Source organism: Cajanus cajan, chromosome 11, assembly GCF_000230855.2.
Source record: "Cajanus cajan strain Asha chromosome 11, NIPB_CcT2T_4, whole genome shotgun sequence".
Lineage (NCBI taxonomy): Eukaryota > Viridiplantae > Streptophyta > Magnoliopsida > Fabales > Fabaceae > Cajanus > Cajanus cajan.
Window position 1 is genome coordinate 39,735,630 of NC_138527.1, and position 17,041 is coordinate 39,752,670.

The 17,041-nt window shown below is 25.9% G+C and overlaps 1 protein-coding gene across 1 annotated transcript; it reads right to left on the reverse strand.

Moving 5' to 3' along the window:
- Positions 1-657: 657 nt before the first annotated feature.
- On the reverse strand, positions 658-5,087 carry LOC109800874 (triacylglycerol lipase OBL1). Its single transcript, XM_083066906.1, has 5 exons — positions 4,641-5,087; positions 2,611-2,801; positions 2,456-2,489; positions 1,207-1,820; positions 658-1,079 (listed from the first exon to the last, which is right to left on the reverse strand). Exons 1-5 carry the CDS (start codon positions 4,966-4,968, stop codon positions 825-827), a joined length of 1,422 nt encoding a protein of 473 aa, XP_082923032.1. The 5' UTR covers positions 4,969-5,087; the 3' UTR covers positions 658-824.
- Positions 5,088-17,041: the final 11,954 nt, after the last annotated feature.

Genomic DNA, 17,041 nt, shown 5'->3' on the forward strand with positions numbered 1-17,041 from the left:
AATAAAAATATTTATTGTAAAAAACAAATTTTCAACTTATTTTTAATATTGACTTTAAAAAACATTTTTTTTTAAAAACCTAAGCCATACAAACTCGCGTTGATTATTGCAATCAAGATCCAAAACGTTGTGTCAAAATATAATTTTCTCTGTGTCAAATTGAGTGTGTTCGGTAATATTAACTTATAAGTTAACTTAAAATTTATAAATTATAAATTAGGAATTGAAAAATTAAAAACTTACAGGTTAACTTATTAAATTAAAAATATATAATAAAATTAACTAATAAACTTACATATTGATATAAAATGACATGTTAATTTACTCAATAATAAGAGTGGGAGAATAATTAATATCTAGATAAAATGATTTATAAAATTAAAATGATAAAAGTGATTTAAAGTAAATTAATAAAGAGAAAAAATGGAAAGAGAAAAAAAACTAATACACATAAATTATAAACTACTTTAATTAATTTATAAAAATAAATTATAAAACTTTAAAATAAGTTTGTATACACTCATACCAATTACCAAACAAATTTATTTTAATTACACTTACTTTTAAGCCGGTAAAATAAACTTACAAAATTTATAGTATGTGCAGCCAAACACACTCTACAACAAACAGAAAAAGGGGCATGAAAAATCCGAAAGATAAGAAAGATCCAAATAGAGTAATATTATTTAGCAATTTTGGTCGTTTCGAGACATAATAAAATAAACAGCTGCACACTGATCTCATTAATTATGATAACTCCATGCACCAAATTAACCTAAAGCTAGCAAGCTTATTACTACTATGAAATAACTCACACGAACTCATCAATCTGCTTTAAAATGTTTTTCAATTGATCCCAGAAGAGTGGAATTAATATAATCTTGGGGACCATGAGCAGGTATGCCAGGAATAAGTAAACCAAACAACCTGAAACCGAACAGAAACCATCCTTCTCTATAGTGAGGTCCATTTATGTACGCAATCGTAAAGCTCCTTATTATTTCCAAAATAGCATTGAACATCATGGGTATCACGCACCATGGCGAGAAATAGTTTTTATTGGGCTCTTCATGCAGAACCTGTAACAAAATTAAATTAAATAATAAGTAAACCAACTTATATATTATTCAGCACAAATATAGTTTATATTCTTTTCAACATATATTTTATATATTATGGAGTGAAATTAATTCACTTCACACGTACCCTGAGTTCATAACGCCTGTTAAAGAAAAGACAGACCCCGAAGTGCTTGAAGAGCAAGTCCTTATCGTCGTAGGGCAACCTCGGAACTATGTCATTGCAATAAACAAACCTGCAATACCTGATAGAATTTTCCCTCAGTTTTTGTCTCATGAACTCTGCATATGCTTCATCTCCAACTCTTGGTTGTCCAAACGTGTAGATTCCTTCCAACCTCTCAATCAGCAACTTGTCATCATGCAAGAACATGATGGTGGGGTAGAGGATTGCGAGTGCTCCACCCAAACTATGACCCGTAAGTATAAACTTTGCATTCGGATTTTCGCTCAAACCTTTCCTTAAAATGTCCCTAACAACGTAGTAGGCTAACGGGGGAACATTTTCGTCCCACTGAATCTCCTTAGGCCACCCCACATTCTTTTGTAGCCCTAAGGCTTTCATAAAGCCACCATGCATTTTTCCAATGCCCGGAATCCCATACCACGAGATGTCAAGGTCAGTGCACCATGCATCTGCATCAAAGGGTTCCGTTCCTCGGAAAGCCACCACGTAAGTGTCGCGCTCCTCATGCTTGTCCAAGAGAACCAAGAGTTGAGTCGTCGCCTTTTCTTGAAAATCTGCCATGTGCATCAGGTTCAAAACCAAAATTAATATTCATCATCGTTCAATCAAGAGTAAAATGTATTTCAGGTCTTTTTAACTTTAAAAACTTTTTTCTTTAACTTTTACAATTTTATTATCTAAATTTTTTAATTTGCATATTTTATATAAAAAAAAAAATCTAAACCTACTGATACATTTTATTATTATGTTAGTTGGTGATGTGACAATATTAATTAATAATCGACTTAATTAATATGTTAACATACTCATATGTCATATTATTAGTTTATATCAATAATTAATATATCACATCAATAATCATTAATAATGTTAAAACTAATTATTAAAATATAAAAAAATTATAAAGTTTTTATAATTTTAATTATAAAATATGTAAATTTAAAATTTGAGCTGCTCAATTTGCAAAAATTATAAAATATAAATATAAAAAGTATAATTAAACCTTATTTCTCATAATATTGTGTATCTTTCTCGCACTAAAATTTGTCTGTATTAGAGAGAATACACTTTCACTTTGACTAATAATAACATACAGTTAACATTTTTAACACTTTCAACTATTCACCGAACCTTAGGAACTTATAATTTATACATGAACACGTGGAGATAGGTTATTTTTAAATCTCACCATTCCAGCAGTCATAAAATCCCACGAATTGCATCTGTAAGAGGACACAGGTGTGAAAACAAAACTAATTAGGGAGGCATAATGGAAAGAAATTGATTAAACTGAGAGAAGAGTGAAAGGTGAAGACAAAATAAGTTAGTTTTTGAATTCTATACCTTCCATTGATTTGTAATTAGACCTTTAAGGTAAGCTGCATTCTCATATGATGCTTTTGAAGCCATCATGGCTATTGAAGCATAGTACCTGCTGTCTTCGCGCTTGATAGCATCCAACTTTATTCGCACGTCCAAATTTCCAATACAAGACAAATAATTTGGTGTATCACGTTTCGGGATCACCAGGTTACCTGTTTATATATATATATATATATATATATATATTAATTGATTAATTTATGAGATTGGATACGAAATGAATGATTTTTTAAAATATTTTTCTTATGATTATGTTGGATTGGATTTTGCACAGTTATGATTTTCCCATTTGACCCAGTCAAGTTAAAATGTGTAAGAATACATGTTATATATTCTTATTAAGTCACTACAAAAAAAAAAATAATTATGTATTGACATATATCATATTAAAATATATTATTTGTCACTAAAAATTAATTTTATTTATATTATAAATATAATATATATTGATATATTGTTAAAAAATATAAGAATAAATTATAGTGATTTATGAAATATGTTATTAAATTTCATTTAAAATTAATACTTAAATTGAATATAAATATATGTTAAATGAATTTATGTTTATATATATTATATTTATAATGACTTTTTATATATATTATTGTATGTAATATTTCTAATTATGAGCGTTGTTAAATTTGATTCCATCAATAGTTAGATTGGGATCGTAAATCACTTATCAATCTAGGAATGGATAGAAATAGGGGATTCATGTTTTAATAAATATTATAATTATGCATGTATTTTTTTCAGAGTAGTGTAAGCAAGTGAAAACAATTGTTTAATCGATATATTTTATGAATCTTATATTTAGAATATATTTTCAGCGGAAAATTTTAAATTTTTATTTATCTAAAAAATAATTGTATTCTCGCCTTTACTAATCTGAAAAATTGAAAGATTATTGAGCTCAATTTTGACCAATAATGTATTTTTTATTTATAAAAAAACAAACGAAGACTTAGCTGTATTGGGTTGACTCGGCAAACTTTCAGAGCTTTAGATTGAAATATAGTTAAGAAATTCCAGTATCAAAATAAAATTATTTTAAAAATTTTATAATACATAATTAGGTGATAACAATATATAGGGAGACATTATATATCATTCTATTATAGTTAACATGCAATTTATTTATATTTAGTAATGTTTTCAATTATTATGATTTAAGTATTTGTACTAATTTCATTTGGCTAAAAATAAATTAAATCCTTAATTTTTACTCAAAATATCTCAATATTAAATTAAATCGTTTTAAATAATTTTTAACTAAAAAAATCTCACCAGAAAAAAAAAAATTGTTCCAACTATTCCATTTCACCGAAAACAGAAAAAATAAAATTATATATATGTATGACCCTCCTCTTCTTCAAAATCCAAACCTCACTTCCAACAAAAGTTTCCAAATTTTATTAAATTTCCACCAACAACTTTGATGTAAATCGCTTCATTTTCTCTATATATCCTATAAATCCTAAAATATTTGAGTAAAAAAATAAGAATTTTTAAGCTGGAAAAAAAAACTTAATTATGGACTTGTGACGATTAATTTTGAATAAAAAATATAAAAATTAAAACCGTTTATTACCCATAATAAAATAAAAAAATAATAAAAAAAACAAGTAAAGCCATAATTAAAAAAGAAAAAAAGAAAAAAAGTCACACACTCCAAGTCCATAGTTTGGATCCGTGGACTGTGACTCTGGAAAATGAGGTTGAACAAAAGACGAAGCATGAATGCTATTTGACCTTTGTATCTAATCTGGAGGATCTGAATAACTTAGGTAGGACTCTAGTAAAAAGGCACTTTGGATTTTATTTTCTATTTTAATGGTTTTTAGCATAAAAAAAATGTTGGACTTTGAAGGAAACAGCAGATGAATGGAATAGATATTTATGTTGAGTGAGGTATGTATATAGAAGCAAAGTGTTAAAAAAGAAGAAGTAAGATGTACGTATATGTGTTGGAAGAAAAGAAAGGTAATTACATGTGAGAAAGTTAATGAATATTCTGAAGAAGCCACCGTTGAGGAGAAGGAGGTTGATGAGGAGCTCAATGCAAGAGCCGAAAAAGGCAAGTGGCTTAGCGACGTACATGAGAAACTTCTGCAGTACGACAGACACAAATATGAGCCATCTGTGGCGGAAGCTTCCCTCAACAGCCCCCTCTGCGTCACACTCCACGAATCTTCGATTTCCCAACTTTCGGGAAAATAGGACACCTAATAGATCAAAGAAATCAGCGTCTTCTGGGTTCAACAACATATAACTCTCTGCGAACTCCTTGCTGCAACCGCTCTTCCTTTTTGATGCCATGCTCGATAATAGAAGAAGACCAAGGAATTAACAATACTCATAAATCTAGGCCACCCATTATCACTATATATTATACGTACACTTCTCGAGTGCAATTATTGATTGGATGATGTCTTATCTTTTATTTTTTTTAATTTCATATTGTATACTTCCAACTTAAACTCTAATAATTTATGTCCATCATTACTCAAAACATTTTATTTTATTGCAGTATACATGTTGTATAAATCTTCTTTCTGTTCTTATTTTAATGATGTTTGATTTTGTTTGTATTTTATCAATTATTTTTGTTATATTTTTTTTAACGGATAACAACAAAGAAAACATTGCTAATATATTATGATTTTGATTGTATCATTGATATGTAATATATTATGTATTTTTTGTGAGATACGTTTAACAACTAGTATCTTTTTAACATGTGATTTGTTTTTATGTTAGTATATGTTTGATTTCATATCAAACATGTTTATAATTAATTTCATTGCATTTTATAAAATTATTATAATCATGATTGTTATAAGTTTGATTATTAGTAAAATTGATTTTAAAATATAAAAATTTATATTTATTTGAAAACAACTATTTATACTGTCTCCAAAGAAAATCTATTTTAAAATTTTATTTACATAAATTTATAATTAAACAAAAAAATTTAACAACATTCTATATAAAAATAAATAAATTTATATCTGAATCATCCAAATAAAAATCATATTACTTTTTACTCAATTTTACTCATGCATTTCTGAAAATTAACAAAATCAATTGTATCATCAGAGGATCACATATCTAAAACACACACTTAATTGACAAAAGCTGTGGTTTAACTTATACTTATTCCACTCCTCGATGGCAATGATGAAAGGACAAGTAACAAGCCAATAATTTATTCCTTGCGAGAGTCACATGGTTTAGTGCTTAAACTAATTTTTTAAAACGAGTAAACAGTACAAAACAAAATCACATAATGTTTGATAAGACTGAAATTATAATTTAAGAAACTTTTGATGGGACGTCGAGCTTGATTACTCTTTCTTCTTCTGATTTAAATTATCCGATATTACATCAGATGACAGCTTGTTCATGCAAAACAATTTGGATCCTCTCCTATTTAAATGCAGCGAGACAAAAAAATAAAAAAGAGAAAAGGAGAAAGAAAAAGAGAAGTGTGAGATTAAAATTACAAAGAAAAAGATAGAATAAAAGAGAGAAAAAACTGAAGGGAGACGATGCTATCATGCGAAGAGTTTAGTTTTTTTTAACAAAATGAAAAGTTATTAAACTCAGAGTAGTAATGTGTGAAAATATATATATGACAAGATTTATTTAGTAATGTGTGAACACTTTTTGCTTGAAAAGGAAAACACTTTATTACACAAAGAAGAAAAAAATAGTGACTTCATACCTCTTACTATTTATTTTAAAAATAATTAAATAAAAGATAATAGAGTGGATGATTATTAAAAGAAAATATTAATTATTTAAAAAAATTAAAATAATTAAAATGTGTAATAGTTCAATAATTGTGAAAACTAAAATATCTATACTAAATAGTTTTTTTTTTTTTTATTAATATAAATGACTGATACGAATGTTGTGTTCCATTGCAATGAAAATTCCTTTTTTTTTTTCTATGAACCAAAAATATTTCTCAATTGAAGTAAATGTTGTCACTCACAGGAAATATATTTTTTATCTACTAATTATGTTAGACTTGGCAGTGATAGTCAATGAAGTTATTGCTATAGAACCCTTTCAAACTTTTTTTTTTTAATTATATATTATCTAGAAAAATAAGTTTAAATTAAATTATTAGATTAAACATTTTAATTATTTGTAGTTAACTTGTTAATAAAATTATACAATTTAAGAACGTGTATATGCATAAATGTTTTATAAATAAATTGAAAAGTAAGTAATTCATTTAAAAAAAATTATAAGAAAAATTAGTTTATATTTTCTTTGAATTAAAATAAAATAAAATTGACATTAAAATGAAATGAACATAGTTATTAAACTCTATGAATATAATATGACTTGTATAAAAGTATTTTGATGAAAATGAAAGGGGTAAAATCAAATATTTATTTAAATATTAATACTTTGACTTTAATCAAAATATTTTATTTTTGTTATTTTGTAGATATACTAAATCAATTTATATTCATATACTCGTAGCTTATTTGTATAAATATTAAAATATGAAACCAGTTTTAATTTTTTACATGAATCCCAACAGATAAAGATTTAAGGAGAGAACAAATTATATATATATATATATAATAATTCTGAAATAAATTTAAATTTTACTGAATATTAATTTGATATTAGTGATATTAATTTATTTTTTAAGTAAGAATATTAAAAGAATACCAGCATAAGATTTTAAAGAAAAAACTATTAAATTATATAATTAAGATGATTTTTTTTACAACATGTAATGTTTATAGAATAGAATTAAAAATATGTATAATTATTGTTATTGTGAAAATATTATTTCTAAATTATTTTTATTTAGATTCACTTGAGATAAAGTATAGTACAAGATAATAATTGAATGAATTAACATTAAATAAGATATTAAAATTATTTATTTCAATTAATAAATTTGTTGTTTAAAAATTTAAAATGATAAAATAAATATGATAAATTATATTAGAATTTGACTCGTAGAACTAATTTTTCGTTTCAAATTTTTTAGACATAGTCATGTTTTTATTTATGATTATAATAAAAGTGATAGATTTTTTTTGGTGTTTATATTTTAGTTTTAATTTTATCCTTAAATTATTTATTCATAAATATAAATCACCTACACCTTTTAAATAATCACTTCACTCTACTTTTTTTTGTTTTATTTTTTTTACACGAGAAATACACACTTTCAAATAATTACTTTAATTTATTTATTTATTTTTAATAAAAGAGATATAAAGTTCCTTTTTCTATTAGATATCACAATGTTGATGCATTTGGTAAAACTCAAAAATGAATTAAAGAAATAAAAAGTTCAATAAAAAAACACTATAGTTATATTAGCTGTACATGCACGTTCTTTCAATCCTTCATCAAATACCACGTAATTATAATAAATCGCTATGCTACCTTACATTTTTATTAACTTAGACTGACACATTAAAAATATTGAAAATGAATTTAATTATGGTATTTTTTGGTAGATTTAATTACAAATTTTATATTATAGGAACTTAAATAGACATTTAATAATGATATAGAGACTTATAAATTAATTTAACTTAATAAAATTAAACTTATCCTTCAAGAAAAATTCATTAACGAAAAGTTGCTTTATCAAAAGTATTTTTAAGATAAACTTTATACTATTTTTGTTTCATTTTTTTTATATTATTGAGTTCTTTGTAAATTTCTATTATCCAGTTTTAAATTTTTTAATATTATTTTTTATTTGAATAATTATATTAAAATACATTTCTGAATTTATCATCTGTTAATATTTGATTTAAACATTTAATAATAAGAAACAAATTTTATTTACTAATTAATAACACTTATATACATTATAATTTGAGTACTTTTTCTTACGTGTGAAGATATTTATTATTTTAAGTTATTTATTTTTATGATATGCGAATTGTCATTACTTAATATTGGCTAATTATTTATAAAAAAAACTGTTACCATTTTTTATTTAAGTTTAAGCTTTATTATTATAAAAAATATATTATGCTTTATTTTTCCTCTTGCATTTCAATTATATTTATTGTTAAAGTAGTTTTTGTTTTTAAAATATAAGTTACTTATAATTTTTTTAGACAAGTTACTTATATATATATATATATATATATATATATATATATATATATATATATATATATATATCAAGTAAAAATTCTTAACTATTATAAAATAAAATATATTGAATAGTGAACCAAAATTAATAAAATAAATTAACTATTTATTATAATTTATTTTAATTGAAGATAAATTAATATTTAAAATATCTATTTTACAATTAAATACATTATCTTAAATTTCTACTCCCATGTTATGGTAGAAAATGATTTACGTACCAAACAATGTAAAGATATGTTACATCACCATTAAATAAATAAAAAATTGTCATTTATAATAAAATTATTATTTTTTACAAAAATAATTTAAAATTTATATATTTTATAATTTGTGATTTGATGACGGTGTATATTAGTGTATAGCCAGAAAATACAAAGTCATTATAGAATAATAATATTTTTGTGAGTTATTTTTTAAAGATATTTTTTAAAAGTTAGTTTTATGTTTTTAATTTGGTCATGTTATTAATATAAAATATTTATTAGTTTTATCATATTTTTATTAGAAAATCTGATCCAACACTTTTGCTATAGTCATTTCTTAATTAGAATTTTTTTATCCATAAAATTTAAATCCAATAAGTTAATGAAATCAGGTTTAGTTTTACTCGGAATCATGAGTATTGTTACTTATTGAACCACGTAGCTTATCCAATTTTATATTTTATATTTTTAATTTAATTTTTTTTGTAACTAATTCATTTTTTAAAACTCTTATATTTTTATCTTTAGTAGTATATATACTTGACTTTCTTAATTGTTTATTGTTTTCATTCAATTTCTTTAAATCAAAGCTAAATATTTTTTTGAAAGCAAAATCTAATTTTTTTAAAAAAGAATATCACTAATTGAAAATAATATCATATCATCATATAAAGTATTTATTATATTTTAAAATATAATTGATATATTTAAAAATACTTATTTATTACTAGTAGAGAGACACTTCGTGTCTCTATATATTTATTTTTTTAAATAAAAAAAAATTGTTAAATTCAAGGATAATAGTGTTTAATACGAAAATAAAAATAAAAATGATTGTTACTGAAATCTATTCCCTTTATAATAGGTTTATTTAAAAAAAAATTTAAAAGAATTTTGTTTGTTAAATTTAAGGGTAATAGTGTCCATGACAAAAATAGAAATGAAAAAGATGATTATTAAAATATATTCCCTTTATAATAAGTATAGATATAGATTATAGATTTTATGGATTATAAATCATAGATCGTAGATTATAGATGTTATACATAGATAGATATGTTAATATGTTATGGATACTAAAATACAATATAAATATATAAATATTGAGAAACTAAAAAAACATATTTGCCACCATATAAAATTTTGAGCAGAGTTAAACATGAATTTAATTCAGTCCAATACAAAAGAGTATAAAGATAGAAAAAAAAGTTAGAATACATACTCAAATTCATTAAAGAAACAACTATGAATAAAAGCACTTCCCTTCTCTAAGCTTCCAATAAAATCCTATATCAAAAAAATAAAATCCTCTTAAACAATTTAAATAAAAAAAAATCCACTATAGAAATAACAATTCAACTAAATAAATAGTCTAAAAATGAATAATATGAGACAAATATCATAAGTAAATTTGAAAAAATTAGATCAAATTTTATTAACTCAAATTCAGTTAACTTGTTAAATCAAAGTATGATTACTCGCAAAAAAAAATCAAAAAATAAAAAAGAAAGAAAATAAATTAATTAACATCATAATAATCACTCACATTTCACGAAAGAATCAAACTCCAACAAATTTGTCTCAAACAATCACAGCCTCTCATTTACACATTGAAGTATATAAGCAAATGTTCACCTTTTTCCGATAATTTACAAAGCACGAACATTTATTTATATTAATGACTAATGTCTCTAATTGAAACAATAATAAAAAAAATTAAAACTATTTAACAAATATTCTTAAAAGTTGAAAAAAAATAATTATAGTACATGAGAGTAAATTTCGTAACACAAATTCTTGAAAATTAAAAATGTTTTAACAATCTTCATCTATACTAATAGATAAAAGCAACTCCATTTCACTAATTTATTATTCTTAAGAAAAGTTTATCCATGTTACGTCTTTGAAATAAATTCTGACCTTCTCATTCATTACTACTGCTGGAAAGATTGCAGATTCCAATGAAATTGTAAGACTATTTGGTATTTGCCATCCCTGTATAAATTGAAATTAAATTTAATTAATGATTAGAAAACTTACAGGCCCAGTCTCCAGTATATTTGAAAATTGAAATTACATCAAAACCTAGGGACAAAAGCCTCTCTGATAGGAAAGGAAGTTTCTGCAAAAGCAATGATAGTTCAAATTTTAGAATGCCCAAAATATGAGGATTGAGAAACTATAACAACAAATATCAAGGTAATGTGCGTCTAAAATCAAGTTATACAAAAATGAAGAACTGAAAGCAGTGTTAAATAAAAGTAGAACCAACCACTTGATAAATAATTAGAATCAAAATTTATATTAATAACTACTGTCATTACCAAAATATTTAGGAAAATAAAAAAATATAGAAGAGAATGTTATAAGCTAGAAAATAGAAGTAAAAAAAAAGAAGTAATATAATGCATAGTAACAATTATAAACCTGATTAATCCATGTTGATAAAAATGAAAAAAAGTTGAATGACCAAATTTGAAACTTTAAAGAGTGTGGTGCAATTACATGTAATAAAAATCAAATCACAAAAGAGAGAAAAGTAATTAAAATTTGTTGAAATAACCATTATTTTATTTTGTGGAAGTGAAGGAAAAACTAATCTTTTTAAAAATTTGACAACAGTGTAGATTTTTTTATTAAAAAAATAATTTAACTTTCTTGTATATTTTGTAATTTTCTTAACATTTTATCCGACTAAAAAAGAATAGAGTTATAATAAATTTAAGAGAGAAAAAAGTTCTTATAAATGTGAAAAAAAAATGTATTCTTCTTATCTATTGTTATAGATAAATTTAAATTATAATAATATATATATATATATATATATTGAAATTATTTATCTATCATAATTTTTTATATAAAATAAACATTTATTATTATATTATATAAACTAAAATACGAATATTGGTTAATTTTAATTTAATATTTATGATTAGATATTTATACGCAAACTGTACAGTTGTCACGTGATATTTATGATACTACCTTTTGGACTTTTCTTGATAGTTACTGTACAGCTGTCAAAACTGTACGCTTTCATATCATCTATCTGTCCTCATCAATTCTGAATGTATCTTCCCAACTTAAATATTTGTCAAGGAATCAGTATATAATTTGTTATTAAGAACTACCATTAAAATTACATAGAAGAGTACATTATATTATTATTATTATTATACTTTTAGTACAGAATTACTTTTTATTTTTTAAAACACTGGTTAATACTTTTCATATAAAAAAAATATACCATATCTAATATCTAACTAATTAATAAGTCAGAAGTTAAAAGTTAAAGAGAAGTGCTACACCGTCCGAATTATACATGCTGAATTATTTTCCAACATTTAAACTAATGATAATATCAAATTAAAATATTTTTTTTTTACGTTAAATCAATCTAAAAAAATATAGTAACTTTCAGTGTTCGGAGGATTTTTGTAACCATCACATTCGGAGGATTAAACATTTTCCAAAGTTAAAACAGTGATGACAAATATTCAACAACCACGAACACCACGCATGCGCCTCGCGTTTCATACTGTAATATTTTATATTCCGTGTTTCGACAACTCAGCAAATTCACAATAAAAATGTGTTAAACATGTCTATTCACAAAACATACTACCATTTAAACTTTAAAAATGATTTCACTTTATCATTCAGATAAATTCAGTTCTTCTAATTTTACTTTTAATATATCACTTCATAACAAGAAATAAACTAATTTTTATATAGATAACTTTATTCTTACAACTTTTATGTCTAAAATCAGTAAAAATTTGATTTAAAATGGTGTCATAAAATTAAAAATTATTATTATTTTAAAATAATTAAATCAATAGACATATAAAAAAAATAATATATTAAAATAAATATAAAAATTAAAATTAAAATTGAAAATATAATTTAGTCTAAAAAATTATATATTATAACCATAATTTTAAAACTTGTTTAATTTTAATTCTTTTAAACAATAAATTTATTAAAAAAAAAAAAAAAAAAAAGGTCAGAAAAGATAGAGAATGTACAGAAGAAGCCCACTGGATTCTTTTGTTTTACAGAAAATGGCTCGAGCATACGTTAAAATCTGGACAATAAAAGTTTCTTGATCTTCTGGAACAGGCTATAGCCCATTCTTTAAATGAAACTTGAATGATTGTGCTATTCAGACTACAATGGTTTCCATTTTAATCCACAAACTAATTGGGTATAGAGACTCCAACAAATCAAAGAAAAATATTAATTAGACATTCATAAAAGAATTAAAAGTGTCTTTTTTTTGTTATCAGTGTTTTTATTTTATTTTATTAAGAAGTGTAACAGTGCCCTCTCTCGTGATTATTAATGCAATGTCAATGTAATTTTTAATAACTTCTTAATCTGTATTCTTAGAACACTGGTTAACAGCATCCTAAAACGTTAAATCTATCTCTTGACAAAACGTTTAAAACAAAACCAGGCTACACAAAAAGAAAGACAAAAAAAAAAAAGTTCAGTAAAGCCTTATTAGAAATAAAATATCAAAGGCAGATGATAAACACACATCCACTCTCGTATAAACACACTCTTTTTTAAAAAAATATATATATAAAATGTCTAAATTACCCTTTTAAAAAAAATGAAATTCCTAAATTTACACCTCCCTTCCCCGCACCCCTTTCCCCGCACCCCACACTCCACACCCCTCTTCTTCCCAAAGCTTCTTTCCGCTCAATGTCATTAAGAAATATACTTTTACAGTCATTCTGAATAGAAAAAAAGGACTAGCCCCACCATAACCAGCATAAGAAATGTTCTTTTACAGTCATTAGCATTCCGAAAAGTACTTTTACAGTCATTAGCATTCCGGAAAGTACTTTCCGGAATAGTAAAATTATTGTTCATATAATTCCGGAAAGAACTTTCCGTAATAGTAACTTTAATATTATGGAAAGTACTTTCCGGAATTATGCAACAAAACATTTCCGGAAAATACTTTCTGGAATAAGAATTTAATATTATGGAAAGTATTTTCCGGAACATTTTTATATAATTCCGGAAAGAACTTTCCGTAATAGTAAGAAGAAGAAGAAGATGAGTGCCAGAAAGAGAAAGAAGAGGGGTGTGCGAGGTGCTGGAAAAAAAAAAGAAGAAGAGGAGTGTCAGAAAGAGAAAGAAGGAGGGTGCGCAATGTCAGCAGGTGGTCTTGTAAGAGAAAGACTCTTACTTGTTCTATGGAAAGACACACTAGTACAAAAATGACTTTTAAAATCGGAGTTTTAAAATCAGTCATAAGGTAGCCATTTTAAAAGTGACGCGGTGGCCTGTACTGCAACAGAACGGCCCCAGAACGGCCCGTGCTGCAAGCAGAACGGCTTGTACTGCTTTCAGTACGGCCCGTACGACCTGTACTGCTTTCAGAACGTGCCGTTCTGCAAGCAGTACGTGGCGTTCTACAATCAGAACGGGCCGTTCTGCGTTCTGCTTGCAGAACGGCCCGTTCTGGTGCCGTTCTGGTGTCGTTCTGTGCGGGGAAGGGGGTGCGGGGAAGGGAGGTGTAAATTTAGGAATTTTATTTTTTTAAAAAAGGTAATTTAAACATTTTATATTTTTTTTTAAAAGGGGGTGTATTTATACGAGAATGGAAGTGTGTTTATCATCTGCCAATATCAAAAAAGGTATTTTGAAAATGAAGGCCCAGTGTTTTTTTATTTATTTCTTTGTAGATGGACCCACCTGGCTAAGGGAGCCCGTTAACCTCTTAGTAGACTTTGTAGTCCACATTCTCTTCGAGCCGCAAAGCCCAAACTGAATCTGATTTTTGTCCCCTCATCCTTTTCTCCCCCCGCTATTTTTAAAATTAAACCGCACATTACTAATTTAAAATTCAATGATTAAATTATGATAAAAATAACAATTAAGTAATGTATAAAATAATATTAAATAAATATATTATTTTATAAGTTTTTAATATTCATAGTATACTTGTTATAGTAAAGGGATAACAGCTGAAGAACCTTTAGTGATGTAAACCCCGAAAGAACCTAGTTGCCGTCCTGACCTAGAAAATTCAAGAATGAGAATAACTTGCCTCTCCCTAGTCCATTTTTTTATTATTTATATGGGTCTCATACCCATGATACGAATCTTTGATCTTGGTTCCTTAAATTGCGCCTGAATTCCCTTCTATAATGAGCCTATGAATCGTATTTATAATTGTAATCAAATATACGCAAGAATCACGAAAATCACAACCTTGATTAGTTTTCACGGAACTCACTCGTCAATACACCTATGACTAGCCTAAAGTTCGGGTTTTTCGATCGGATGGAGACTAGGAAGGTATGTACTGCTCGGCAAATGGGAGACCAGGAGGGTACACAACCCTCCTGGCTTACGCGTTAACAAGGCAGAGACATTGATCGATCAGCTCGGCAAGTTGGAGATCTGGAGGGTACACAACCCTCCTAGCTAGAGTGTTGACGATGCGTAGAGCCATTGATCGGTCAACTCGACAAATTGGAGATCCGGAGGGTACAATACTTAATATCATAAAGTATTTAGTATTGTAAGATGAATTTTGTTGTTTTGTACTCGAATCCACGAGTCTCATGTCACTCGAGTCAGACCAAAAGTTAGCGATACTTTCAGCATTCACTAGTGGAAAAAATAATTTTAAAATCAGTCATTTTTTACTTTTAAAATTGGTTCTCTGGACGATTTTAAAAGAGCCAATTTTAAAAAATTGCACTTTTAACATCGGTCATTGACCGATGTTAAATGTATAACTTTTAACATCGGTCATGCATAAATCGATTTTAAAAGTTAGACTTCTAAACTGGAACACGTCGTTCAAGTTCCTCAAAAGGCCTAAAATTGTAGTCTGAAACGGGCGATTCTGCAATCAGAACGGGTCATTTTGTAATCAGAACGGGTTATTCTTGTTGCAGAACGATCTGTTCTAGATGAAGAACTACCCGTTCTGAATGAAGAACGACCTGTGCTGCAACCAGAACGGCCTTGTTCTGGTTGAAGAATGACCCGTTCTGGTTGAAAAACGACCCGTTCTAGTTGCAGAACACTCGTTATTGTTGCAGGACGACCCGTTCCAGATTTGAAATTTACTAGAATACAACAACAACGTAACTAGAGACATGGGAAGAGAATGAGAATGTTACCTTGATATAGTAGTCTTGCAAAGAAAATGAGAAGTTGGAGACTTTAGAAGAGAGCGCAAGAGAGTAAAGAAAGGAATGGATGGAAAGATCAAAGAGAATGGAGGGAAAGAGAGAAAGTATAGGCGTTGACATTTTTAAAATCAGTCATTTAAGAACAAATTTTGTATACTACATACAAAATCGGTTCTTAATTAGCTCGGTTATTAATTAGCCGATTTTAAAAGTAGTACTTTTAAAATAGGCTACTTAAGAACCGATTTGTATATTACATACAAAATCAGTTCTTAAATAACCCATTTTAAAAGTAACATCAGATACCTTTTAAAATCGGTTAAAAGATAGCCAATTTAAAAAATAATGTCATTATTTACAAAATTGTCACCACGTCACTTTTAAAATCGACTACTTTTTAACCAATTTTAAAATCTCGATTTTAAAAATAATTTTTTTACTAATAATTGGGCTCTCATCATTTAAGGTACAATACTATATTGCTTTGTCTTGGAGTACGACATTTGTATAACTCTCTCACAACTTCGTTTTTTAAGTTTAAGCTACTTTCATTTCATTTGGTATTCTTTTTTTTAGTCGAAGGTTTTTTTTTTTTTTTTTTTTAACTTTTCTGTGAGTTTTGGCAGTATCCTCATTCACATGTTCGAAATTCACATCTACAAATTGACACATTCAAATGATAAACTTTATAACAAGTTATTATGATCAATAAGTCTTCAAATATTTCATTTGAAAAAATAAACTCTTTCAAATTAAATATATCATTATATTTATGTTTAAATTTTGATAAGATATAATACAACACATTAACAATAACAAATTTATATATAAAATATAAAAGAGATTAAGTTACATAAGTGTAAT

Excerpts from the sequence above, each read along its gene's own strand:
- LOC109800874 (XM_083066906.1), bottom strand. The coding sequence starts at position 4,968 with ATGGCATCAAAAAGGAAGAGCGGTTGCAGCAAGGAGTTCGCAGAGAGT. Across the intron at positions 2,490-2,610 it reads TAATTACAAATCAATGGAAG|ATGCAATTCGTGGGATTTTA; the intron begins GTATAGAATTCA and ends GTCCTCTTACAG. Across the intron at positions 1,821-2,455 it reads ATTTTATGACTGCTGGAATG|ATTTTCAAGAAAAGGCGACG; the intron begins GTGAGATTTAAA and ends TGCACATGGCAG.